This window comes from Ursus arctos, unplaced genomic scaffold, assembly GCF_023065955.2.
Source record: "Ursus arctos isolate Adak ecotype North America unplaced genomic scaffold, UrsArc2.0 scaffold_21, whole genome shotgun sequence".
Taxonomy (NCBI): Eukaryota; Metazoa; Chordata; class Mammalia; order Carnivora; family Ursidae; genus Ursus; species Ursus arctos.
The window spans coordinates 51,143,470-51,169,410 of record NW_026622886.1 but is presented as its reverse complement, the minus strand read 5'-3'; the positions used below and the strand labels follow the sequence as shown (position 1 = coordinate 51,169,410).

General features: G+C 38.1%; 1 protein-coding gene across 1 annotated transcript; it reads right to left on the bottom strand.

The window, feature by feature from the left end:
- Nucleotides 1–20,066: 20,066 nt before the first annotated feature.
- LOC125282635 (olfactory receptor 6C2-like) lies at nucleotides 20,067–21,002 on the bottom strand. The gene has a single exon (XM_048218031.1). The coding sequence runs from the start codon at nucleotides 21,000–21,002 to the stop codon at nucleotides 20,067–20,069; it is 936 nt and encodes a 311-aa protein (XP_048073988.1).
- Between the last annotated feature and the right edge of the window lie 4,939 nt (nucleotides 21,003–25,941).

The window sequence follows — 25,941 nt, the reverse complement described above, 5'->3', positions numbered from 1 at the left end:
GAGACAGTTTGACTTCTTCTTTGCCGACTTGGATACTCTTTATCCATTTTTGTTGTCTGATTGCCGTTGCAAGGACTTCTAGTACTATGTTGAATAATAGTGGCGAGAGTGGGCATCCTTGTAGTGTTCCTGATCTTAAGAGAAAGGCTTCCAGCTTTTCCCCATTGAGAATGATATTTGCTGTAGGCCTTTCATAGATGGTTTTTATGAGATTGAGGAATGTACCCTCTATCCCTACACTCTGAAGGCTTTTAATCAGGAAAGGATGCTGTATTTTGTCAAATGCTTTTTCTGCATCTATTGAGAGAATCATATGATTTTTGGCTTTTTTCTTGCTAATAAAATCTATGACACAGATAGATTTGCAAATGTTGAACCACCCTTGCATCCCAGGGATGAATCCCACTTGGTCATGATGGATAATCCTTTTAATGTACTGTTGGATTCTAGTAGCAAGAATCTTCTTGAGAATTTTGGTGTCCATATTCATCAGGGAACTCGGTCTGTAATTCTCTTTTTTGATGGGGTCTTTGCCTGGTTTGGGGATCAAGGTAATACTGGCCTCATAGAATGAGTTTGGTAGCTTTCCTTCTGTTTCTATTTTTTGAAATAGCTTTAGGAGAATAGGTATTATTCCTTCTTTGAATGTTTGGTAGAATTTCCTGGGGAATCTGTCAGGCCCTGGACTCTTGTTTTTGGGGAGGTTTTCGATCACTGCTTCAATCTCTTCGTAATTAATCGGTCTGTTTAAATAATCAATTTCTTCCTGTTTCAGTCTTGGTAGTTTAAAGGTTTCCAGGAAGGCATCAGGTTGTTTAATTTATTGGCATAAAGCTGTTGATAAAAGTTTCTAATGATCCTTCCTATTTCGTTGGTGTTGGTTGTGATCTCTCCCCTTTCATTCATAATTTTATTTATTTGGGTCCTTTCTCTATTCTTTTGAATAAGTCTGGCCAGTGGCTTATCGATCTTATTTATACTTTCAAAGACCCAGCTTCTAGTTCTGTTGATCTGCTCTACTGTGCTCCTGGTTTCTAATTCATTGATCTCTGCTCTAATCTTGATCAACTGCCTTTTCGTGCATGGGTTAGGCCTGTTCTTCTGTTTCAGCTCCAGCTTCTTAAGGTGAGAATATAAAAACTGCATTTTAGATTTTTCTATTCTTTCAAGTGAGGCTTGGATGGCTCACTTTGCAGTGTCCCATAGGTTTTGGAGAGATGTGTTTCATTTTCGTTTGTTTCCAAAAATTGTTTGATTTCCTTCTTAATTCCCTGGTTTATCCAATCATTCTTGAGCAGGATGGTTCTTAGTTTTCAAGTTTTTGAATTTCTTCCAAATTTTTCCTTGTGATTGAGTTCCAGTTTCAAAGCATTGTGGTCTGAGAATATGCAGGGAAAAATCTCAGTCTTTTCGTATCAGTTGAGACATGTTTTGTGACCCAGTATATGTTCTATTCTGGAGAACATTCCATGTGCATTCAAAAAGCATTAGTATTTGTTGTTCTGGTGTGTAGTATTCTGTATGTATCTATGAGGTCCATCTGGTCCAGTACATCATTCAAAGATCTTGTTTCTTGTTGATTTTCTGTTTAGGTGAACTGTCTATTGCTGAGAGCGGAGTGTTGAGGTCCCCTACTATTAACGTATTATTACCTATATGCCTCTTTATTCTGGTTAGGAGTTGGCTTGTGTATCTAGCTGCTCCCATGATGCAGGCATAGATATTTATAATTGTCATATCCACTTGTTGGATACATCCTTTAAGAATAATATAATGTCCTTCTGTATCTCTAACTACAGTCTTTAGTTTAAAATCTAATTGCTACCCCAGCTTTCTTTTGAGGTCCATTGGCATAAAAAATGGTTTTCCATCCCTTCACTTTCATTCTGGATGTATCTTCAGGTTCAAAATGAGTCTCTTGTAGACAGCAAATGGCTGGGTCATGTCTTTTTATCCAATCTGCAACCCTGTGGCTTTTTATGGGAGAATATAGGCCATTCACATTGAGAGTGATTATTGAGAGATATGATTTTAATGATGTCATATTGCCTGTGAAGTCTTTGTTTCTATAGATTGTAAATTTCTGTTCTGTATCACTCTTGGGATCTTTTTACTTTTATAGAACCCCCCCTTAATATCTCCTGGAGGGCTGGCTTGGTGGTTACAAATTCCTTCAGTTTCTGCCAATCTTGGAAGGTCCTTATGTCTCCATCAATTCTGAATGACAGCCTTGCTGGATAAAGGATCCTTGGCTGCATGTTCTTCTCAGATAGAGCTTTGTAAATACCCTGCCAACCCTTCCTGGACTGCCAGCTCTCTGTAGACAGGTCTGACGTTATTGTAATATTTTCCTGTCTGTATGTAAGGATTTTCTTCCCCTGGCCACTTTCAATACTGTATCCTTGGATCTAATATTTGCCAAATGCACTATGACCTGACATGAGGTAGGTGTTTTATCATTGATCTTGGGAGGGGTCCTCTCTGCATCTTGGACAGGAATGCTTGTTTCCTTCACCAGATTAGGGAAGTTCTCAGCTACAATTTGTTCAAATATCTCTTCCAGATGTCTTTCTCCACCTCCTCAGGGATGCCGATGATTCTGACATTGGAACGTTTCATTGAGTCAGTAATCTCCCATAATCTACATTCTTGAGATTGGATTTTTTCGAGCCACATTTCTGTTTTAACTTTCTCTTCTACCATCCCATCCTCCAATTCACTAATTCATTCTGCCTCATTTACCCTGGCCATCACAGCATCCAGTTTAGACTGCATTTGATTCATAGCATTTTTAATTTCTGCCAGATTTGCTCTCATTTCCACCTTTAGAGATTCTATATTCTCGTTAATATTTTTGTTAATATTTTTTTCAAGCCTACACATCATCTTGACCGTTGTTACTCTGAACTCCATTTCTGACAATTTGGTTATATCCATATCCATCAGTTCTGTGGCAGAGGCCACAGTCTCTGTCTCCTTTCTTTGCTGAGGGTTTCTCCTCCTTGTCATTATGATGAGGAGAGGTTGTGGGAATGCAGAGAGCCCAAATTATTGACCAGGACCCAGGCAGTGTGCACTTGTTTTATATGGACTTCTTGATTTTTCAGGCTGCCTTCTGGGGGAGGGGTCTGCTGTGCTGATACTCAGGCAACCCTGTTTGGGTAGAGTTGCCTTTTCCCCCGCGAGGGGGGGAAGGGGATGGGCACGATGCGAACCAGTATTTCCGGGCTTTTATTCTCTGACGGCTTTCCCTGGTGGTTTTCTGTGCCTCTTCTGAGAGTCAGAGTAGCAGTGGCCGTATCCTAGCCTCTGTCCCAGAACAGAGAGATCTCAGTCTCCTCTCCACTGAGCTCTCCTGGCCACTTTAACTCTGTTTCTATCAGTGCTGCTAAAAACCCCACAGCGTCCCGGGATGTGCACCCCAGAGCCACTCTCCCTGCCCTCACTTCCAGGGCTAGCACATCTCTGTACTTTGTGCTTCTAACACTGGCAGCTGCCCCCGGTTCCTGCGAGCTCTCCTGAGCTGCCTGTTTCAGTGTGGTTCATGCGCGTTCCTGAGCTCCTGGGTTCAGTCCATTTCCAGGGAGTGTTCCAGAGCTCCAGTTTTCAGTCTGGTCAAGCGCGCATTCCCGGGCTCACGGTCTCAGTCTGCTCTCTCGTGGGTGCAGGTCTGTGAATCCGGCCCGCTCCCCAGGCAAGTGGCTACTGCTTCCCGGTGCCCGAGTGCATTGGCTCCCTCCCCCTTCCGTTTATCTCCCGATATCTGTGCTCTGATTCACGGCTCCCTTCTTCGTACCTCAATACTCAGCGCTGGAGATGTTCGTTTGTAGAGATCCAGATGCATCTTCCTGCGTCTCAGGCTGATTTCTTGGGTGTTCAGGATGGTCTGGTAGATATCCAGCTCGACTCAGGGTACCAGCTGAAAAAGGGGTCCCCTACTCCTCCACCATCTTTTCCCAAATTCTGATATGTGTGTCTCAAGTAGAGGATCTTAACTAGCATCAAGCTTTAGAATTAGGGACTCACTTAAAATCATATTCGTAAAGGCTTGTTTCTTTTTTATCTGAAAAATGTGTATATGTGTATTCTTAAATATTTTATTGTATTAAGAACGCTTAACGTGAGTTCTAGCCTCTTAACAAATTTTAAGTGTAGCATGTATTATTAACTATAGGTGTTGTGAAAGGTGAAATAAAATGAGGTCACTTATGTCAAGGAGCTCTTAAATGGATCCAGGGGGCCATTAAGGAGATGGACCTTACGCAAGTCTTCACTGGTGGAACCATGAACTTTTGAACTGGGCCAAACCCAAACTATTCCAAGGACTCAGCTTGAACAGCTGTACTTGTTACAGTAAGAGACTACTTACTGATAGCTTTAGCGGCCAATTATATTCAGTCAAGTTTAGCTTTCTGTAGCCAGCACCAATAAATATTTCTTTGTCAACCACTTATACAAGCATTCCTTATTTGCTTAAAAAACCCCTGGTTTTTGCTCCCTAGTAAGACACTATTTGCTCCCAAGTCTGTGAACCCTGAATTGCAATTCTTTGATCCCAGATAAATACTCATGCTTAATTCTTGCTTCCTGACAATTTTAGGTGGACATGACTGGTGCGAGAAGCTGGATTGGAAACAATCCCACTGCTGCAGGCCCAGTGTGGCTTAGAACTGCGTGTGCTATTCAGTCAAACCTTTGTGCTTACCACTTCCCTGGACAGCTGTCTCCTTCAACTGTGAGTTCTCTCAGGTTCCGGCCTCCCTCCTTCTGGTTGAGGTTGTAGCCTTTCTTTGGGACCAAGTGGGAGATACCAAGGGAGACGATTATGGTGCCAGCTCACAGGTGTGCTCTGGTGGCGTGGCGGCGCAGGGTTCCCTATTGGTGAATTAACTTTTCTTTCACAACGGGGGGAAATGAGTAATTCCTGGTGTCTTAAAATAGCTGTTGGATAATTTAAAATTGCCGTGGCCCTTCTGGGGAGGCTTTGTTTTAAATGAGTCTGCCTTAACGCACACCCTTCAAAGAAAAGATACCAAACCACTTGGAGACCATTGGCATAAAAAAGCTTCTAAAGACCAAATAACTCTGAAACCGCTTTAAAAGAATTCTTATCACATGCAAATGATAATAATAAAAATAATTTTAAAAGTCTTTGGTTAAAGACTTTGAGCATTTGAGCAGGTAATTTTGACTTGGTCCATCTATCAGAAACATAATTTGGATTCAGCTACTCTTTTGAATATCATTTCTGAGGCATGGGTAAAATTAAAAAAAAATCTATAAGATCTCTGTGTCTGTTTGTCTGTCTGTCTGTATACATGTTATGGACATGGTATTTTTCTACCCCTGGATGGTATTGCCAAAATTAATTTGTAAGAGCTCTATTTCACTGGCTTAACAAAAATTGAGTGCTTATAAATTAAGTATTCCTAAAGTTCTCAGAAGTACAATAAAAACTAACGTGAATGTTTTTTAAGTTCATTTGATCTAGGGTAATCTTTGATAAATAAAAGCTAATTCAAGTTTATTGGTTTTATAAAAACAGGAATGTCTTCAGAGTGTCAGCATTACATATAATGTGGGTAAACAACTTTTTCTACCTGTGTTTACAATCAAATAAACTCATGTTATCTCTGTTACAAAGTTTGTCAACAAGAGAAATAACCTAAAATGGTCTTAGGTGTTTAATGTCTCATCCATGTATAATTGTTAGGTTAAACAAGTAATTTAAATTAATATGAATAAGATCAAAGTTTATACTAAGTTCAACTAAATAATGGATATTTGTTAAATATTTAAATTTCTTCCAAATAAGAGAAACATTAAATGCTAAACAAAAGTTTATCTACTTTTGGCTTTTAATATTTACAAAAAAAAAATATTATGGGAAAGAATATATTTCTAAAAATTTCAAGTGTATTTAAAAGTTTGCTAATCTACCACAGGATGCTAATTTATGATGGTTCCCAATTGCTTGCTTCCCAGTTTTCACTGAAAAGCAAAGATTACAAATAGTTAAAAAGGTTGGAAGAAGAACTAACACTACAAAATGAACCAGAGAAAATGTCAAAACAGAGTAATAAGGATACATTAACTCTGTGCAAACTGTGCGCATTGATGCTGAGAGAATGCAGACAAGGCCACAGGAGCCCCTTTAGAAGATAAAGAGCAGTGAACTCCCATAGAGCTGTCTCCTTCTGTGGCAGGACTTACTGTAACTTCTTGTTTTTCAAACTGAGGTCACAGACCATTGATGAGTTATGATGAACATTTATTCAAATAAAAAATACACAGATTATGTATATATGTCTATGTAGATGGGTGGATGATATATGTGTCTTTAATTTCACATAGGTAAAATTTATAGATTTTATTATAGATTTATTTATTATCTTTATACAAATAAAGAAAATAATTTCCTACCATGGAAAATAGAGCATGCACGGCACATACTGAAAACAGGAAATACATGTCAGTTTATCAAACTTTTATTTCAGTTACTTGTATGGTTTTTTATGTGTAAGTATGTGCTGGGACATAAGTATACACTGTATTTATTGCTGTGAAATGCTCCAACATGTTTGAAAGCTACTGGTCTTATACCACAGTAAACTGAGCAACAAAAGGGTCTATGCAGCTGGCTGAAAAAGCCCGTATAAGAACAACTACCCTTCTACCCTGTACACAGGGTAACTTCTCCAGGCCAAGCTAGAATCAATCTTTGATGGGCTCATACATAGATTCTGTCCTTTCAGACTTACAGCCAGGCAGCAATCTTTGTTCAAAAGACCTCCCTTCATTTTTTCCCAACTACTTGCAAGGCTGGGAATTTTGACCATGGTATCACAGATATTTATAGCTCTGCCATCAGTTTTGAAGTTGTTGTCCCATCTTTCAAATCTTTATTCTCCCAACTCAACTTAGAGGAACCTCTTCAGCAGTGATACGGGGATCCTGTTGCCTCTGCCTGTTGTATCATTTCCAGTCTAGCTGAACAATGTCAGGACAAAACTTAATATGCTTTCATGTGCTAAAAGGACACAGTTTTCCTGTGTCTTATTAAAGTAATTTTCTGTGCTTTATTAAGTCTTTGATAGGTTTTGCTCACAAGTCTGTAATCTTCTGGTATTTGCCTTTAAAATCTTTTATTGTCTCTTTGGTCAAATACACAGTTAAGGATCTTTCATAATAATCTGTGATCCTATTTACTCAAAAGTCTAAAACATTTTGATATGTTTGACAAACTTCTGTCTGCACTGGCCATTATCGAGACTTCTGGACATTCAAACTTAGAAGAAGCTAAAAGCAACAAATGTAATTTTGAATGTCCAGAAGTCATTTGTGCCACTGTGGCAGCCCTAGAAATAGCTGCTCACCAGTATTGTTTCATGAAATTTATAAGTTAATCAGCTATCAAGTGGGTCAGCTGCTGAGTCATTTCCATCAGAGGTCACCCAATTACCCTGTCCCCCCACCAACCTCCTCTCCAGCAGCCCTCAGTTTGTTTCCTATAGTTTGAGGTCACTTACGGTTTGCCTCCCTCTCTGTTTTCTGAGTCAGACTTATAACAATAAAACTCATTATTAAGAAAGCTGGGGATGGAGGAGTTAAGATGGCAGAGGAGTAGGGGACCCCTTTTCTAGCTGGTACCCTGAGTCAAGCTGGATAGGTACCAGACCATCTTGAACATCCACGGAATCAGCCTGAGATGCAGGAAGATACATCTGTATCTGTACAAATGAACATCTCCAGCGATGAGTATAGAGGTACAAAGACGGCATCCCCGAGGGGGTGGAGAAAAACAGAGGTCTAGAAGAGATATTTGAACAAATTGTAGCTGAAAACTTCCTTAATCTAGTGAGGGAAACAAACATTCGTGTCCAAGAGGCAGAGAGGACCCCTCCCAAGCTCAACCACGACAAACCTATGCCACGTCACGTCATAGTGCATTTCGCAAATATTAGATCCAAGGATACAGTATTGAAAGTGGCCAGGGCAAAGAAATTTCTCACATACCAAGGCAAAGGCATACGTCAGACCTGTCTACACAGACCTGGAATGAGAGAAAGGGTTGGAGGGGGCATTTTTAAAGATCTTTCAGAGAAAAACATGCAGCCAAGCTGTCATTCAGAATTGATGGAGAAATAAAGACATTCCAGAATCACCAGTCATTGACCAATTTCATAACCACGAAACCAGCCCTACAGAAGATATTAAGGGGGGTCTATAAAGGTAAAAAGGCCCCAAGAGTTATACAGAACAGAAAGTCACAACTGATACAAACAAAGACTTTACTGGCAACATGGTATCATTAAAATTCTATCTCTCAGTTCTTAGTGTCAATGTAAATGGTTTAAACACTCCCATATAATACCACAGGGCTGCAGATTGGATAAAAAGAAATGACCCATCCATTTGCTGTCTACAAGAGACTCATTTCGAACCCAAAGATGCATTCAGACTGAGAGTAAGGGGATGGAGTACCATCTTTCACGCAAATGGACCTCAAAAGAAAGCTGGGGTAGCAATTCTCATATCAGATATATTGGATTTTAAACTAGAGACTAAACTTAGAGACACAGAAGGGCACTTTATTATTCTTAAAGGAAGTATTCAACAAGTGGATATGACAATTATAAGTATATATGCCCCCAACAGGGGAGCACCAAGATACACAAGCCAACTCTTAACCAGAATAAAGAGACATATATATAAAAATACATTAACAGTAGGGGACCTCAACACTCCACTCTCAGAAATAGAAAGAACACCCTGGCAAAGACTAAGCAAAGAATCAAAGGCTTTGAATGCCATACTCGACAAGTTGGACCTCATAGATATATATAGAACACTACACCCCAGAACCAAAGAATACTCATTCTATTCTAATGCCCATGGAACATTCTCAAGAATAGACCATGTTCTGGGACACAAAACAGATCTCAACCAATACCAAAAGATTGAAATTATCCCCTGCATATTCTCAGACCACAATGCTCTGAAATTGGAACTCAACCACAAGGAAAAATTTGGAAGAAACTCAAACACTTGGAGACTAAGAACCATCCTGCTCAGGAATGACTCAATAAACCAGGAAATCAAAAATCAACTTAAACAATTTATGGAGACCAACAAGAATGAAAACACAATGGTCCAAAACCTATGGGGTACTGCAAAGGCAGTCCTGAGGGGGAAATACATAGCCATCCAAACCTCACTCAAAAGAACAGAAAAATCTAAAATGCAGTTTTTATATTCTCACCTCAAGAAGCTGGAATAGCAACAGAGGGACAGGCTTAATCCACGCACAAGAAAGCAGTTGACCAAGATGAGAGCAGAAATCAATGAATTAGAAACCAGAAGTACAGTAGAGCAAATCAACAGGACTAGAAGCTGGTTCTTTGACAGAATCAATAAAATTGACAGTCCACTGGCAAGACTTATCCAAGAGAAAAGAGAAAGGATCCAAATTATTAAAATTATGAATGAAAAAGGAGAGGTCACAACCAATACCAATGAAATTGGAAGGATTATTAGAAACTATTATCAACAGCTATATGCCAATAAATTAAGCAATCTGGAAGAGATGGAGGCCTTCCTGGAAACCTATAAACTACCAAGACTGAAACAGGTGGAAATTGATTTCTTAAACAGGCCAATTAATTATGAAGAGATTGAGTCAGTGATAAACAACCTTCCAAATAACAAAACTCTAGACCCGGACAGTTTTCCTGGGGAATTCTACCAAACATTCAAAGAAGAAAGAATACTTTTTCTCCTAAAGGTATTTCAAAAAATAGGAACAGAAGGAAAGCTACCAAACTCATTCTATGAGGCCAATATTACTTTGATCCCCAAACCAGGCAAAGACCCCATCAGAAAGGAGAATTACAGACTGATTTCCGTAATGAATATGGACACCAAAATCCTCAACAAGATCCTTGCTAATAGAATCCAACAGTACATTAAAAGGATTATCCATCATGACCAAGTGCGATTCATACCTGGGCTGCAAGCGTGGTTCAACATGCGCAAATCGATCAGCGTGATACTTCATATTAACAAGAATAGACTCAGGAACCATATGATCTTCTCAATTGATGGAGAAAAAGCATTTGACAAAATACAGCATCGTTTCCTGATTAAAACCCTTCAGAGTGTAGGAACAGAGGGTACATTTCTCAATCTCATAAAAGCCATCTATGAAAAGCCTACAGCAAATATTATTCTCAATGGGGAAAAGCTGGAAGCCTTTCCCTTAAGATCAGGAACACGACAAGGATGCCCACTCGCCATTATTATTCAACATAATAATAGTAGAAGTCCTTGCAACAGCAATCAGACAACAAAAAGGGATAAAAGGTATCCAAATCGGCAGAGAAGATGTGAAAATGTCTCTCTTCACAGATGACATGATACTCTATATGGAAAACCCAAAAGAAGCCACTCCCAAACTATTAGAAGTTATAGAGCAATTCAGTAACGTGGCAGGATACAAAAGCAATGCTCAGAAATCAGTTGCATTTCTATACACGAATAACGAGACTGAAGGAAGAGAAATTAAGGAATCCATCCCATTTACAATAGCACCAAAAACCATACGTTACCTTGGAATTAACTTAACCAGAGACATAAAGGATATATATTCTAGAAACTATAAATCACTCTTGAAAGACATTGAGGAAGACATAAAAAGATGGAAAAATATTCCATGCTCATGGAATAATTAATATAGTTAAAATGTCCATGCTACCCAGAGCAATCTACACTTTCAATGCTATCCTTATCAAAATACCGAGGACATTTTTCAAAGAACTGGAACAAATAGTCCTTAAATTTGCACGGAAACAGAAAAGGCCCTGAATCTAAGGAACTGCTGAAAAGGAAAAACAAAGCTGGGGGCATCACAATGCCGGATTTCGAGCTGTACTACAAAGCTGTGATCACAAAGACAGCATGGTACTGGCACAAAAACAGAACATAGAACAAAGGAAAAGAATAGAGAACCCAGAAATGGACCCTCGGCTCTTTGAGCAACTAATCTTTGATAAAGCAGGAAAAACATCAGGTGGAAAAAAGACAGTCTCTTCAATAAATGGTGCTGGGAAAATTGGCTTTTGCAGCTACATGCAAAAGAATGAAACTTGACCACTCTCTCACACCATACACAAAAATAAACTCCAAATGGATGAAAGACCTCGATGTGACACAGGAATCCATCAAAATCCTAGAGGAGAACATAGACAGCAACCTCTACAACATCAGACAAAGCAACGTTTTTCATGACACATCCCCAAAGGCAAGGGAAACAAAAGATAAAATGAACTTGTGGGACTTCATCAAGATAAAAAGCTTATGCACAGCCAAGGAAAAAGTCAAAAAACTAAGAGGCAGCCCACGAAATGGGAGAATATATTTGCAAATGACACTACAGATAAAGGACTGGTATCCAAGATCTACAAAGAACTTCTCAAACTCAATACACGAGAAACAAATAAACAAATCAAAAAATGGGCAGAAGATATGAACAGACACTTTTCCAATGAAGACATACAAATGGCTAACAGACACAAGAAAAAATGTTCAAAATCATTAGCCATCAGGGAAATTCAAATCAAAACCACACTGAGATACCACCTTACGCCAGTTAGAATGGCAAAAATAGACAAGGCAAGAAACAACAATTGTTGGAGAGGATGTGGAGAAAGGGGATCCCTCCTACATTGTTGGTGGGAATGCAAGCTGGCATAGCCACTCTGGAAAACAGTGTGGAGGTCCCTTAAAAAGTTAAAATTTGAGCTACCCTATGATCCAGCCATTGCACTACTGGGTATTTACCCCAAAGATACAGACGTAGTGAAGAGAAGGGCCATATGCACCCCAATGTTCATAGCACCAATGTCCACAATTGCTAAATCATGGAAGGAACCGAGATGCCCTTCAACAGATGACTGGATTAAGAAGTTGTGGTCCATATATACAATGGAATATTACTCAGCTATCAGAAAGAACGAATTCTCAACAGTTGGTGCAACATGGACAGCACTGGAGAAGATAATGCTAAGTGAAATAAGTCAAACAGAGAAAGACAACTATCATATGATTTCTCTCATCTATGGAACATAAGAACTAGGATGATCGGTAGGGGAAGAAAGGGATAAAGAAAGGGGGGGGTAATCAGAAGGGTAATGAAACATGACAGACTATGGACTATGAGAAACAAACTGAGGGCCTCAGAGGGGAGGGGGGTGGAGGAATGGGTTAGACCATTGATGGGTAGTAAGGAGGGCACATATTGCATGGTGCACTGGTGTTATACGCAACTAATGAATCATCGAGCTTTACATTGGAACCGGGGACGTACTGTATGGTGACTAACATAATATAATAAAAAATCCTTAAAAAAAAAAAACAAACAAGAGCTTTGAATGCCATACCAGACCAGATGAACCTCATAGATATATACAGAACACTAGCCCCCAGAACCAAAGAATACTCATTCTATTCTAATCCCCATGGAACATTCTCAAGAACAGACCATGTTCTGGGTCACAAAACAGGTCTCGACTGATACCAAAAGACTGAAATTATTCCATGCATATTCTCAGACCACAATGATTTGAAATTGGAACTCAACCACAAGGAAAAATTTGGAAGAAACTCAAAGACTTGGAGACTAAGAACCATCCTGCTTAAGAACGATTTGATAAACCAGGAATCAAAAATCAATTTAAACAATTTAAGTAGACCAATGAGAATGAAAACACAACGGTCCAAAACCTATGGGATACTGCAAAGGCAGTCCTAAGGGGGAAATATATAGCCATCCAAGCCTCACTCAAAAGAACAGAAAAATCTAAAATGCAGTTTTTATATTCTCACCTCAAGAAGCTGGAACAGCAGCAGAGGGACAGGCCTAATCCACTCACGAGGAAGTAGTTGACCAAGATTACAGCAGAAATCAATGAATTAGAAACCAGGAGTACAGTAGAGCAGATCAACAGGACTAGAAGCTGGTTCTTGAAAGAGTAAATAAAATTGAGAAACCGCTGGCAAGACTTATCCAAAAGAAGAGAGAAAGTACCCAAATTAATAAAATTATGAATGAAAAAGGAGAGGTCATGACGAACACCATTGAAATTGGAAGGATTATTAGAAACTTTTATCAACAGCTTTATGCCAATAAATTAAGCAATCTGGAAGAGATGGAGGCCTTCCTGGAAACCTATAAACTACCAAGAGTGAAACAGGCAGAAATTGATTTTTTAAACAGGCCAATTAATTATGAAGAGATTGAGTCAGTGATAAACAACCTTCCAAATAACAAAACTCCAGGACTGGATGGTTTTTCTGGGGAATTCTACCAAACATTCAAAGAAGAAATAATACCTATTCTCATAAAGCTATTTCAAAAAATAGAAACAGAAGGAAAGCTACCAAACTCATTCTATGAGGCCAATATTACCTTGATTCCCAAACCAGGCAAAGACCCATTCAAAAAGGAGAATTACAGACTGAGTTCCCTGATGAATATGGACACCAAAATTCTCAAGAAGATCCTTGCTAATAGAATCCAACAGTACATTAAAAGGATTATCCATCATGACAAAGTGGGAGTCATCCCTGGGATTCAAGGGTGGTTCGACATTCGCAAATCCATCAGTGACATAGATTTTATCAGCAATAAAAAAGCCAAAAATCATATGATTCTCTCAATAGATGCAGAAAAAGCATTTGACAAAATACAGCATCCTTTCCTGATTAAAAGCCTTCAGAGTATAGGGATAGATGGTACATTCCTCAATCTCATAAAAACCATTTATGAAAAGCCTACAGCAAATATCATTCTCAATGGGGAAAAGCTGGAAGCCTTTCCCTTAAGATCAGGAACACGACAAGGATGCCCACTCTCGCCACTATTATTCAACATAGTACTAGAAGTCCTTGCAACAGCAATCAGACAACAAAAAGGGATAAAAGGTATTCAAATCGGCAAAGAAGAAGTCAAAATGTCTCTCTTCGCAGACGACATGATACTCTATATGGAAAACCCAAAAGAAGCCACTCCCAAACTATTAGAAGTTATAGAGCAATTCAGTAATGTGGCGGGATACAAAATCAATGCTCAGAAATCAGTTTCATTTCTATACACGAATAATGAGACTGAAAAAGAGAAATTAGGGAATCCATCCCATTTACAATACCACCAAAAACCATACGTTACCTTGGAATTAACTTAACCAGAGACATAAAGGATCTATATTCTAGAAACTATAAATCACTCTTGAAAGACATTGAAGAAGACACAAAAAGATGGAAAAATATTCCATGCTCATGGACCGGAAGAATTAACATAGTTAAAATGTCCATGCTACCCAGAGCAATCTACACTTTCAATGCTATCCCGATCAAAATACCGAGGACATTTTTCAAAGAACTGGAACAAAGAGTCTTTAAATTTGTATGGAACTAGAAAAGGCCCTGAATCACCAAGGAATTGTTGAAAAGGAAAAGCAAAGCTGGGGGCATCACAATGCCGAATTTTGAGCTGTACTGCAAAGCTGTGATCACAAAGACAGCATGGTACTGGCACAAAAACAGACACATAGACCAATGGAACAGAATAGAGAACCCCGAAATGGACCCTTGGTTCTTTGGGCAACTAATCTTTGATAAAGCAGGAGAAAACATCCAGTGGAAAAAAGACAGTCTCTTCAATAAATGGTGGTGGGAAAATTGGACAGCTACATGCAAAAGAATGAAACTTGACTACTCTCTCACACCATACACAAAGATAAACTCCAAATGGATGAAAGACCTCGATGTGAGACAGGAATCCATCAAAGTCATAGAGGAGAACGAATATAGGCAGCAACCTCTACGACAGCAGCCAAAGCAACCTTTTTCATGACACATCTCCAAAGGCAAGAGAAACAAAAGATAAAATGAATTTATGGGACTTCATCAAGATAAAAACTTCTGCACAGCCAAGGAAACAGTAAAAAAAAATTACGAGGCGGCCCTCAGAATGGGAGAATATATTTGCAAATGGTGTTACAGATAAAAGACTGGTCTCCAAGATCTACAAAGAACTTCTCAAACTCAATATGCGAGAAACAAATAAACATATCATAAGATGGGCAGAAGATATGAACAGACACTTTTCCAATGAAGACATACAAATGGCTAACAGACACATGAAAAAATGTTCAAAATCATTAGCCATCAGGGAAATTCAAATCAAAACCACAGTAAGATACCACCTTATGCCAGTTAGAACGGCAAAAGTTGACAAGGCAAGAAACAACAATTCCTGGAGAGGATGTGGAGAAAGGGGATCCCTCCTACATGGTTGGCGGGAATGCAAGTTGGTACAGCCACTCTGGAAAACAGTGTGTAGGTCCCTTAAAAAGTTAAAAATTGAGCTACCCTATGATCCAGCCATTGCACTACTGGGTATTTACCCCAAACGTACAGACGTAGTGAAGAGAAGGGCCTAATGCACCCAATGTTCATAGCAGCATTGTCCACAATAGCTAAATCGTGTAAGGAGCTGAGATGCCCTTCAACAGATAACTGGATTAAGAAGTTGTGGTCCATATATACTTTGGAATATTACTCAGCTATCAAAAAGAATGATTTCTCAACATTTGGTGCAACATGGACGACACTGGAGAAGATAATGCTAAGGGAAATAAGTGAAGCAGAGAAAAACAATTTTCATATGGTTTCTCTCATCTATGGATCATAAGAATTAGGAAGATGGGTAGGAGAAGAAAGGGTTAACGAAAGGGGGGGGTAATCAGAAGGGGGAATGAAGCATTAGAGACTATGGACTCTGAGAAACAAACTGAGGGCCTCAGAGGGGAGGGGGGTGGGGGAATGGGATAGGCTGGTGATGGGTAGTAAGGAGGGCATGTATTGCATGGTGCACTGGGTGTTATATGCAACGAATGAATCATTGAACTTTACATCAAAAACCAGGGATGTACTGTATGGTGAATAACCTAATATAATAAAAAACATTAAAAAAATCAACTCATTATTGCTTCAAGTATATAGAAAAATAATATATATAGTCACTCACACAATTCCAGTAAATCAGATTATCATGTACTCTGTAAAGATGATTACATTTCGATCATGAGATTTCTTCATTTGTAACTGAGAAAAGAATCTGGGGAAAGGGACCCACATATGCTTTGTCCCTAGAAGGTTCTGGATTTTTTTGTGTCTGTGGCATCAGTATTTACTTCACTCTTCTTATTAAATGGAAAGAGAATTATGGCACTATTGATTTTGCATATGATGCCAGTATTAGACTCCTCTCTCCACTGCTCCTGTACCAAATCTGGGATCCTTCTCATATCAATTAAAAAGACCTTGCTGAAGCTGGGAAGGTTATAATTTTGGATGGGTGCCAATCAATAACCCAATCATAGATAGAAAGGATCTTGGTCATACTTTTGCCCAAGGCTTTATTCCTTGGAGTGGAATAATAGACTTAGAATAGGCAATATACAACTTATCCATAGTCATGGCCAGCACCTCTAATACTTCTGTTCCATTTGAATTATCAATAAACTGAAGTTGATAACCTGGCAGAAGTTGTCTTACAGACTATCAAGGGCACTTGATATCTTAATGGAGCAACAAGAAGGCACTTGTGCCTTATTAGGAGAAAAATGTTGTTTCTATATTAATTGATCTGGTGAAGTAACATTAGAACTAAAATTTATAGGGGCGCCTGGGCGGCACAGCGGTTAAGCGTCTGCCTTCGGCTCAGGGCATGATCCCAGCGTTACGGGATCGAGCCCCACATCGGGCTCCTCTGCTATGAGCCTGCTTCTTCCTCTCCCTCTCCCCCTGCTTGTGTTCCCTCTCTCGCTGGCTGTCTCTATCTCTGTCAAATAAATAAATAAAATCTTTAAAAAAAAAAGAACTAAAATTTATAAAGAATAATATCAACGTATTAGCTGAAATAGGACACCAGCCAGGAGTTGGAGATTTTTTTGATCTCTTTAGTTATTTGCCATCAGAAATAGGATCATGGTTAAGACTGATAGGACAAACTCATTGATCACTATTAATCTTAATTATGTATGTTGCTATGTTAATCAAATGCTTAGTAAAAATTAAATCCTCTGCTGTAACTTGCCCAACTGTGCAGCTTGTGTTTGCACAGATGACTATGTCAGATACTTTTCATCAGTATGGATTTTATGGACCAGAAGGCTTGGAGAAATTAGTCACAGGTCCTCCCCAACCCTGTCACAGAGGGACTAGATGGAACCAGGGCAGGTAATGAAACCACTCTGGCCTTTTAGGGACTAATATTACTCTACTGAGTAGGAACTTATGAGCAAAGGGGGAAAGATATGAAAAGAGTTGCCAGCAATGACTCCATCTTTGTTCTTCAGATTTTATCTTGTTAAGATATGAAATTGTACTGGACTTGCTGACTTGCCAACAGTAAGGTTTTATTTCCTTAGATCTGTTCTATTGCACTAAGTTTACTGAGCCTTTAGACACTTCCCGATTCAACATTCTTAACAATTTCCTAGATTAACACCTAATGTACATGAGGTTTGGGGAATATTATTATTGTTAATTGCTCTTTTTATGCGTACCGTCTTGCTAAAAGGAAGGTGAGCATCTGATTATAGTCACTCCAAGGATTGATTTACTTGAAATTGCAGGTGACTTACTAAAGCCCCAGATGTGGAAACTGTTTAAGAACCATTTTCTGACCACCTCCATGTTGCTCATTGTGGCCTGACCCTAATGACAGTGTCCTTAAAACATCCGTCAAAGATTAAAAACTCCCCCCGACATGGGGCTTGAATTCCTGAGTAGGTCCATCCCAGCGACGTTGGGACTAAGTAAATACATGACTGATTAGGGATGCTTTCATAGAAAGATTTTCATCAAAAGGGGGAAATATGAGAAGTGAAATGAGATGGGGTCATATATCCAGGGGTTTTACAGTGAAGCTGGGAGGCCATTAAGGAGGTGAACCTGTCCTCACCCATGGAGCTATGAACTTTCAAACGGGACCAAATCCCACATATTCCAAACACTCAGGCCAAATACCTGCAGTTTGCTATAATAAGAGATCTTGCTTAGCAACCAATTATATTCAGTCAAGATTGGCTTTTTGCCACCAACACTAATGAAGAGTTCTTTGTAAATAATGTATACAAGCATTCCCTGCTGCTTACAAAACTGATTTTTGCTCCCGAGTAGGATACTATGTGAGTTCCTTACCCAAATCTGTGTATCCTGAATAGGAATTCTTTGATCCCAAATAAATGCTCTTGCTTAATTATTGCCTCCTCACAACTTCGGGTGGACAGTATAAAGTTGTAAAGCAGATCTCTAGAGCTTATTCATCTTACTTCTGTGATGCCCGTTGATTAATAATTTCTCATTTTTTTCTCCCCTTGTCCCTGGTAACTACCATTCTAATCTTTGACTTTACGAATTTGACTAATTGAGATATTTCATATAAGTGGGATCATGAATTAGTTCTCTTTCTGTGTCTGGCTTATTTCACTTAAAATAAGTCTTCAAGGTCCATCCATGTTGTTGCATGTTGCAGAATTTCCTTCTTTTTAAAGGCTGGGTAGTATTTCATTGTATATACCACATTTAATCTAACCATTCATCAGTCGATGGACATTTAGGTTGTTAGACATGTGTTTCTGCATTTCAGCTATCGTGAACAGAGATGCAATAAACACGAGAGGGCAGATATCTCTTTGAGATCCTGATTTCAATTCTTTTGGGTATATACTCAGAAGCAGGACTACTGGATCATAGGGTAGTTTATGTTTATTTATTTTTGAGAAACCTGAGTAATTTTTTAATTTAAAACTAAAGGAAAAAAGAGTGAGCCAATAAAGAATGAGGAAATATATTTTGACAGGGAAGCAACAGTTGGAAACGATTAGACATGACACAGAGGGGAAATGTCAGTTCTAATTCCTAAAGCGTGGAGAATAGTGAGAGGGGCAAGCAGTTTCAGATGATGAGCTGTGTGAGCTTCTTTTTTCGGAGGCAACGTGGTAAACAGTGTATATTCCTCCAATGTGTACCTTCATATCACAAAAGACGGAACGCCTTTACGTATAGCTTTCCATATTCCTTTTGGAAGCTTTTTTAACTTTTCAAGATCCTATGTATCTAGCTGTTTTTATTTCCTTGATTTCTATCACTTCATTTTTTGGCAAGACTTTGCTTATTTTAGTGACATTTTCTGTTAGCATTTCAATGTAGGTGTATGCATCTGGCAGGGTTTCTTTTCTTTTTTTTTTTGCAATACCAAAGTATCTGAAGTTTTGAGGACAGTTACCCATTTTCATCATCTTCCCTTTAACTTTGTGTATTTTTTGAGAAAGGCTTATCTGTAGCATTTACAAGTTTTGGTTATTATCAGTTTGATATAGTTACAAACCTTATAATTTTTGTTTTGGTCTTTTTGATGTTTTTCCATAATTGTAAGGTTATAACTCCCTTTGATGGAAAAATATTTACTTGAGTGCAAGTTAACTATTTTGCTTTCTTTAATACAGAACTGTTTCTATTTTGCCCTGAGGGTACATGGGAGTAAGTTTTTGCTGGTTTGTTCTCTGCTTTATTTTTAGTGCTTCACATAGTACCTGACTCTAAGAAACTACGAAATTCATATTTGTTAAGTGAATCAAGGGAGAAATTATTTGAAAGCTTCGGATTGGAAGAAACAATGACAACCATTAGTGTTTTGCTGGAAAATGTAAAAATTTTAAACAACATTTTTGTGTTTTGATATGTTCTGATTTGGAGATATACTACTGTTTAATTTGTTGTGTTTTGTTTTTTGATTTTCCTAATTTGGAGGTAAAGCTAGGATTTAAGTTTTTAAAAGCTATTAACATGCCTATTTGTGGAAGGATCTTAAAAGACGTTTGTAAGGAAGATGTTACTAGGGCAGGATGAATGAGAGTGGATTGAGTAAGGTAACGTGACCAGGAAATTTGGCTCATGATATTTGTTCATCATATTTATTTATTTGGCTTCACATTCTCTTATTTCCTGGAAAATATCACAATTCTTCTGATTGAGTTACTGAAGGCTTGTTTGACTTGCTTGTTCCTCAGTGTATAAATGAAAGGGTTCAGCACTGGAGCGACAGAGGTAGCGAGCACCGTCACACCCTTATTCGTGGCCACCGACTCCTTCGCTGAAGGTTTGATGTAGATGAAGATGCAGCTGCCATAGGTGATAGAAACCACAATCATGTGGGAAGAACAGGTGGAAAAGGCCTTTTTCTTTTGGTGGTCAGAAGGGAATCCTAAAATTGTCTTGATGATATAAATGTAAGACAGAACTACACACATAAGTGTCATGAGGAGGGTCAGCACAGCACAGATTATAACAGTCTGTTCCATGAACCACGTATCTGAACAAGAGATTTTCAGGAGGGGAGATGCATCACAGAGAAAATGATCAATGGTATTAGAATCACAGAATTCCAGATTGAGGCCTAGGCTAAGTGGGGGGATTATAATAAATAGACCAGCTACCCAGCAACAGAAAACACATCTTCTGCAGAATGTGCCACTCATGACGGTCACGTAATGCAGGGGTTTGCAGATGGCCACATAGCGGTCATAGGACATGGCTGCCAGGAGAAAAAATTCGGTTACACCGAAGAGGTCAGTAAAAAATACCTGGCTGGCACAGGCATTGTAAGTAATGACCCTGTCACCTGTGGCTATGTTATACAAGTACCTGGGAAGACAAGCAGATGTGAATGAGATCTCCAAGAAGGAGAAATTTTGTAGGAAGTAGTACATGGGTGTTTTAAGGTGGGAATCCAATAAGATGAGGGAGATGATAGTCAGGTTCCCAGTTATGCTCAACATATAGGTGAGGAAGAGAAAGATAAAAATCAAAACCTGCAGTGGAGGGTCATCTGTCAGTCCCAGCAGAATGAATGTAGTTACTGTGCTGTTTCTCATTGCTGATTCCTGGTGTCTGTTAAATCTGCATGTAACATTGAGACATTTTATTATAGATTATTTTAACAACATGAACTCTATCATACTCAGGTTTTTCTTATTTATTATTATTAAAAATACAATTTAAACGCACACTCTGTAAAGGACTTCTTTTCACTCCTATGGATCTGTCATTTCATCGGAGAAAGATGCTTTCTGATTTTCAAGAATTCTCTGATGTATTTGCTTGACATATTGTTCCTTCTTAAAGTACTAGGATGTCAGTCACGTTGGGTTTACTATGCACATCCTGTAATTACTTGAAGTCTGTTCCAGCTCTATGATTAACGGGTTTTGCTTTCTGTTTTTGTTTATCGTATATACATTTTCTCCCACGAATATCTCTAAACTCCATCCTGTGTGCATATACACACACTGACACACATACGCACTTACACTCACAAACGTTATATCTTTACCTCCTCCCTCTAAGGTTTCTCTGTCCCTAAGTAACCACCTATCACTCGCAGTGGTGCAGAATATAGAATGTCTTAATGTGCAATACACTTTGTACAATATACATTTATACTTTCAGAAAGTGCTCTGATACACTTCAAAGATACTATAGATGATGGGTTTTTCTGATCCTTTTATTTTTTTAGTGTTTTCTTCATTTTTTGCCATAATATTTCCTCTGTATTCTCATCAATTCCTATATTTTGAAATATTTCAAGTGATCTTCACTAAATCTGTATCTTTAATTTATAATAGTTCTTTCTGATTCTCAGATGCAGCCTGACATATCTATTTGGACATTTCACATAGACTTCAAACAAATGAAACATAATCTTCTCTCTCTTTCCCCTCCCTCATCTTAATATGCTTTTTTCAAGAAGGATAATAGGCTACATTTATTGAACACATTCCACGTGATCGGTATTTTAGTAAACATTTCTCATGAAACATCTGTTCTCTGTCTTCAACTCACTAACTTCTATTCTTCCATTGGTCTTTAACTTCATCTTTAAGCCCTCTGCAGCTTCTGCAAGTCTGATGACTATGCTATCTCTAACCCTGATCACTGTGTACCATAGAAAACAATGCTTGCTGCTATTTGAACACTCAGGAGAGAATACTAATTTGTGGGGATCATAACATGTGTGTTTTTTTCACCATACAATTAGCACAGCTCTATATACATTGTCAGCCATTCAATAAATGTTTCTAAATGAATTTATCTATAGCATACTTTTCAGAAATGTATGAAGCTATTTTCCTTTCTATTTGGTTTTTTAATTCAAAGCACTTTGATATTAATTTTGTTTATTTAAATTTTATGTTGGAATCTGTTGTTGGATTTTTTTCTTTTTTTTACTTTTAAAGAAGATCAAGTTTTCTGCTTTTGCTTATTACTTTCATAGTGGATAAAAGAGAAACTGCCTTCTCTTTGCTCTGTCTTCTATTAAAATTCTGTTGATGCAATTTTTGCCACTGAAAGCAAGATAGTAATTCCTGAGGGCATGAAACTTTTTGATTGAGTTTGTGTTAAAGCTCTTCCACAGATTGTTTTAAGGCATTGACAGTTAATTAGTGAGGACTCAAATATTTTCATTTTAAAATTAGTGTCTCTCTAGGTTTGGAATTTCCCTACCACGGTGAATTATGAAAAGTTTTCTCTGGGGACCCCAATTCACTTGTATGTGGACTACTTACTTTAGTGCGTAAACTAATGTGTTGTTTTACTGATGTGGGACAGGGTCAGCTCTGTATAAGGAGCAAAAGCAGTTAAGACCTCAGGATTATGGTATTCGACAAAAGAAAGAACTGAACTTGGCTCAGGGTTGGCCTGACGGAACACTCTAAGGGAATCGAGAGATACATTCAACTACTGTTTTAGATCAAATTTGAGATGTGGGAGAAATATTTCTGCTGCCCATCTCCTACCTTCCTCCAGCCCTCTTTCTAACTTCTATCCTGTCCCCATAGGATAGAGTTCTATGCTCTAAGAACAAGCTTTTTACCCCTTCTAAGGTATCATAAGGTATAATACAAGATTTAAAAAAGACTCAGTGAAATGTGACTGATTGGTTTTTGTTTATTCTACTTTCAAAACATATGTTTGACATGAGTTTAAGGATCTCTAATGAGGATGAAACTTTAGTCGATGTGTCATTCTTCTGGGAGAGTGAGGGTATGCTTATACAATTCTGTGAATATATATCTAATTTTTTGATGTGAGATTGATGATACAGTTAATATATTTCTGGATACCTATCAAATTTTACTCCCTTTAAATGTCCGTGTATTCTTGTGCATAAAAGTCTCTCAGAAAATTACATTTATATATCTAAAGAAACCACATTCTAAAAAATGAAAAAAATATGCTTTATCAAATACAGAAATTTATCACTCCCATATCCAATTTTTAAAAGATAGGTAAAACATGTTTTCCAGAGCATAATAAAACTCAAATGACATAGAAGTAAATACAATTAAAATGACATTTTTTCCTCACTTACTGTTACGACTGTGAATCATAGTTTCTGTTGGTTGTTGAAACACATGAGGCTTTAAAACTCCTAAAGTGAAAATGGTAGTTGGGATGAAGGTATTTATCTGAATTAATCACAACTCCAAGATGCATAGACTTCACTGAAGTACCCATCTTCATCCAATTACATGGAAATCCTTGTTTGCTATTATAACCCCCCCTCACAGAAGGGAAAAAACTAAACAAAAAACAATAGAATTCAAGGCTGTGGAATGTCAGTAACCTTCTCCGGTTTCAAGAAAGGTGCAATTTTGATCTCTCAGGGCTGAGGGCACAGTTACTATATCTAACTGGCTTTATTTGCTAAGAATGCAACTAAGTTTATAAACAAAAAGTCTCTGATGACTGAAGAACAGAGTCATTAATGAATCTTCTGAGAAATAAAATTGTGGTTAAAAAAAAAGTACACTAACTATGGCTTCTTTGGAGACAGTGTCCTTGGAGACAGGAGGATGCAGCAGCAGATAAAAGGCAGTAGGGCAACTGAAAAATGTTTATAAAATAACTTTAGCTCCTTCTTGCTATCATATCACATCAACTGAGAGATATCACAAGGGAGGATCATAAAGAAACCACATTCCTCATTAACTTATTTGTTACAGAAATTGCTCATTGTATTTGTGATATACTTAGACAAGAAAAAGGAAAAATATGTAAAACCATATAACCCGTACTGCTTAATTATATATCAAAATTCTAGGCTTTCCTCCCCAAATATATCAATGTACTTATAGATTTATTTAAAAATAAATGTTGGTAACATAATTGGTATATTTGGATATACATATCAAGGTTCTAAACATATTCTAGATTAATGTACATATAATTATATTTGAATCATTTATTATTATTAACTTATGTTCAATATCTTAATGTTCCTTCAGATCTTGAAATCAAATTACTATAGATCCATGTCCTTCAAAATTTGCCATGTGGGGGCACCTGGGTGGCTCAGTCATTAAGCGTCTGCCTTCGGCTCAGGGCGTGATCCCGGTGTTCTGGGATCGAGCCCACATCAGGCTCCTCTGCTGGGAGCCTGCTTCTTCCTCTCCCACTCCCCCTGCTTGTGTTCCCTCTCTCACTGGCTGTCTCTCTCTCTCTGTCAAATAAATAAATAAAATCTGAAAAAATTTTTTTTTGCCATGTGGCCATGGTCTATTAATGTATGACAAAGGAGCCAAGAATATACAATAGGAAAAGGATAGTCTCTTCAAAAAACGCTGTTGGGGAAACTGGACAGTCACATATAACAAAATGCAGCTGGGCCCCATATCTGATACCATACACAAAAATCAACTTGAAATGGGCTACAGCCTTGAATGTAAGACCTAGAATAAAAAAACTCCCAGAAGAACACATGGGATGTAAGGTCCTTGATATCAGTCTTGGCAATGGTTTTTGGATTTGACACCAAACGTGAAGCAGCAACGAAAAATAAATAAGTGGGACTACATCAAACAAAAAACTTTTACCCAGCATAGTAAACCATTGACAAAATGAAAAGGCAACCTACTGAATGGGGGGAAATATTTGGAAATTATATATCTGATTAGTATCCAAAATAATATATAGTATATAATATATAGGGATTAGTATCCAAAATAATATAAAGAACTCCTACAACTCAATAGCAAAAAGAAAAAAAAAAAGGAAACAAATTAAATTAAAAAAATGGGCCATGGGTCGAGGATCAGAATTGATATTTTTCTAAAGAAGACATACAAATAGCCAGCAGGTACACAAAAAAGGTGTTCAACATTACTAATTATCATGGAAATGCAAATCAGAACCACAGTGGGATATTACTTGACACCTGTTACAGTGGCTGTCATCAAAAAGACAGGAGATAACAATTGTAGTGAGATGTGGAGGGAAGGGAACCCCTGTGCACTATTGGTGAGACTCTAAATTGGCATAGCCACTATGGAAATAGTATGGAGGTTCCTCAAGAATTTAAAAATAGTACTACCGTAGAATCCAGCATTCCCATTCAAGGTGTATATCCCAAGGAAAGGTATTGAAGAGATATCTGCAATTGCATTTTTGCTGTAGCATTATTCACGATAACTGGGATTTAGAAACAACCTATAAGGCTGTCAAGGTATGAATGGATAAAGAAGATGTAGTGTACATATGTGCAACAGAATATTATTCAGCCATCGGAGAGAAGGAAATCCTGCCTTTTGTGACAGCGTGGATGGGAGTGGGGGCGTTATGCTAAGCAAGATAAGTCAGGCAAAGAAAGATAAATACTGCATGATATCACTTTTACGTGGAATCTCAAAATACAAATAAGTAAAAATCAGAAACAGTGTAGGAAATTTGTTGCTGGGACTAGGGGATGATGAAAATAGGGAGAGTGTGGTAAAAGCACAGGAACTATAAGGTAAATAAAGTCTGAGGATCTAA

Bases quoted from the DNA above. Each gene is read 5' to 3' on its own strand.
- LOC125282635 (XM_048218031.1), bottom strand. From the start codon at position 21,002: ATGAGAAACAGCACAGTAACTACATTCATTCTGCTGGGACTGACAGAT.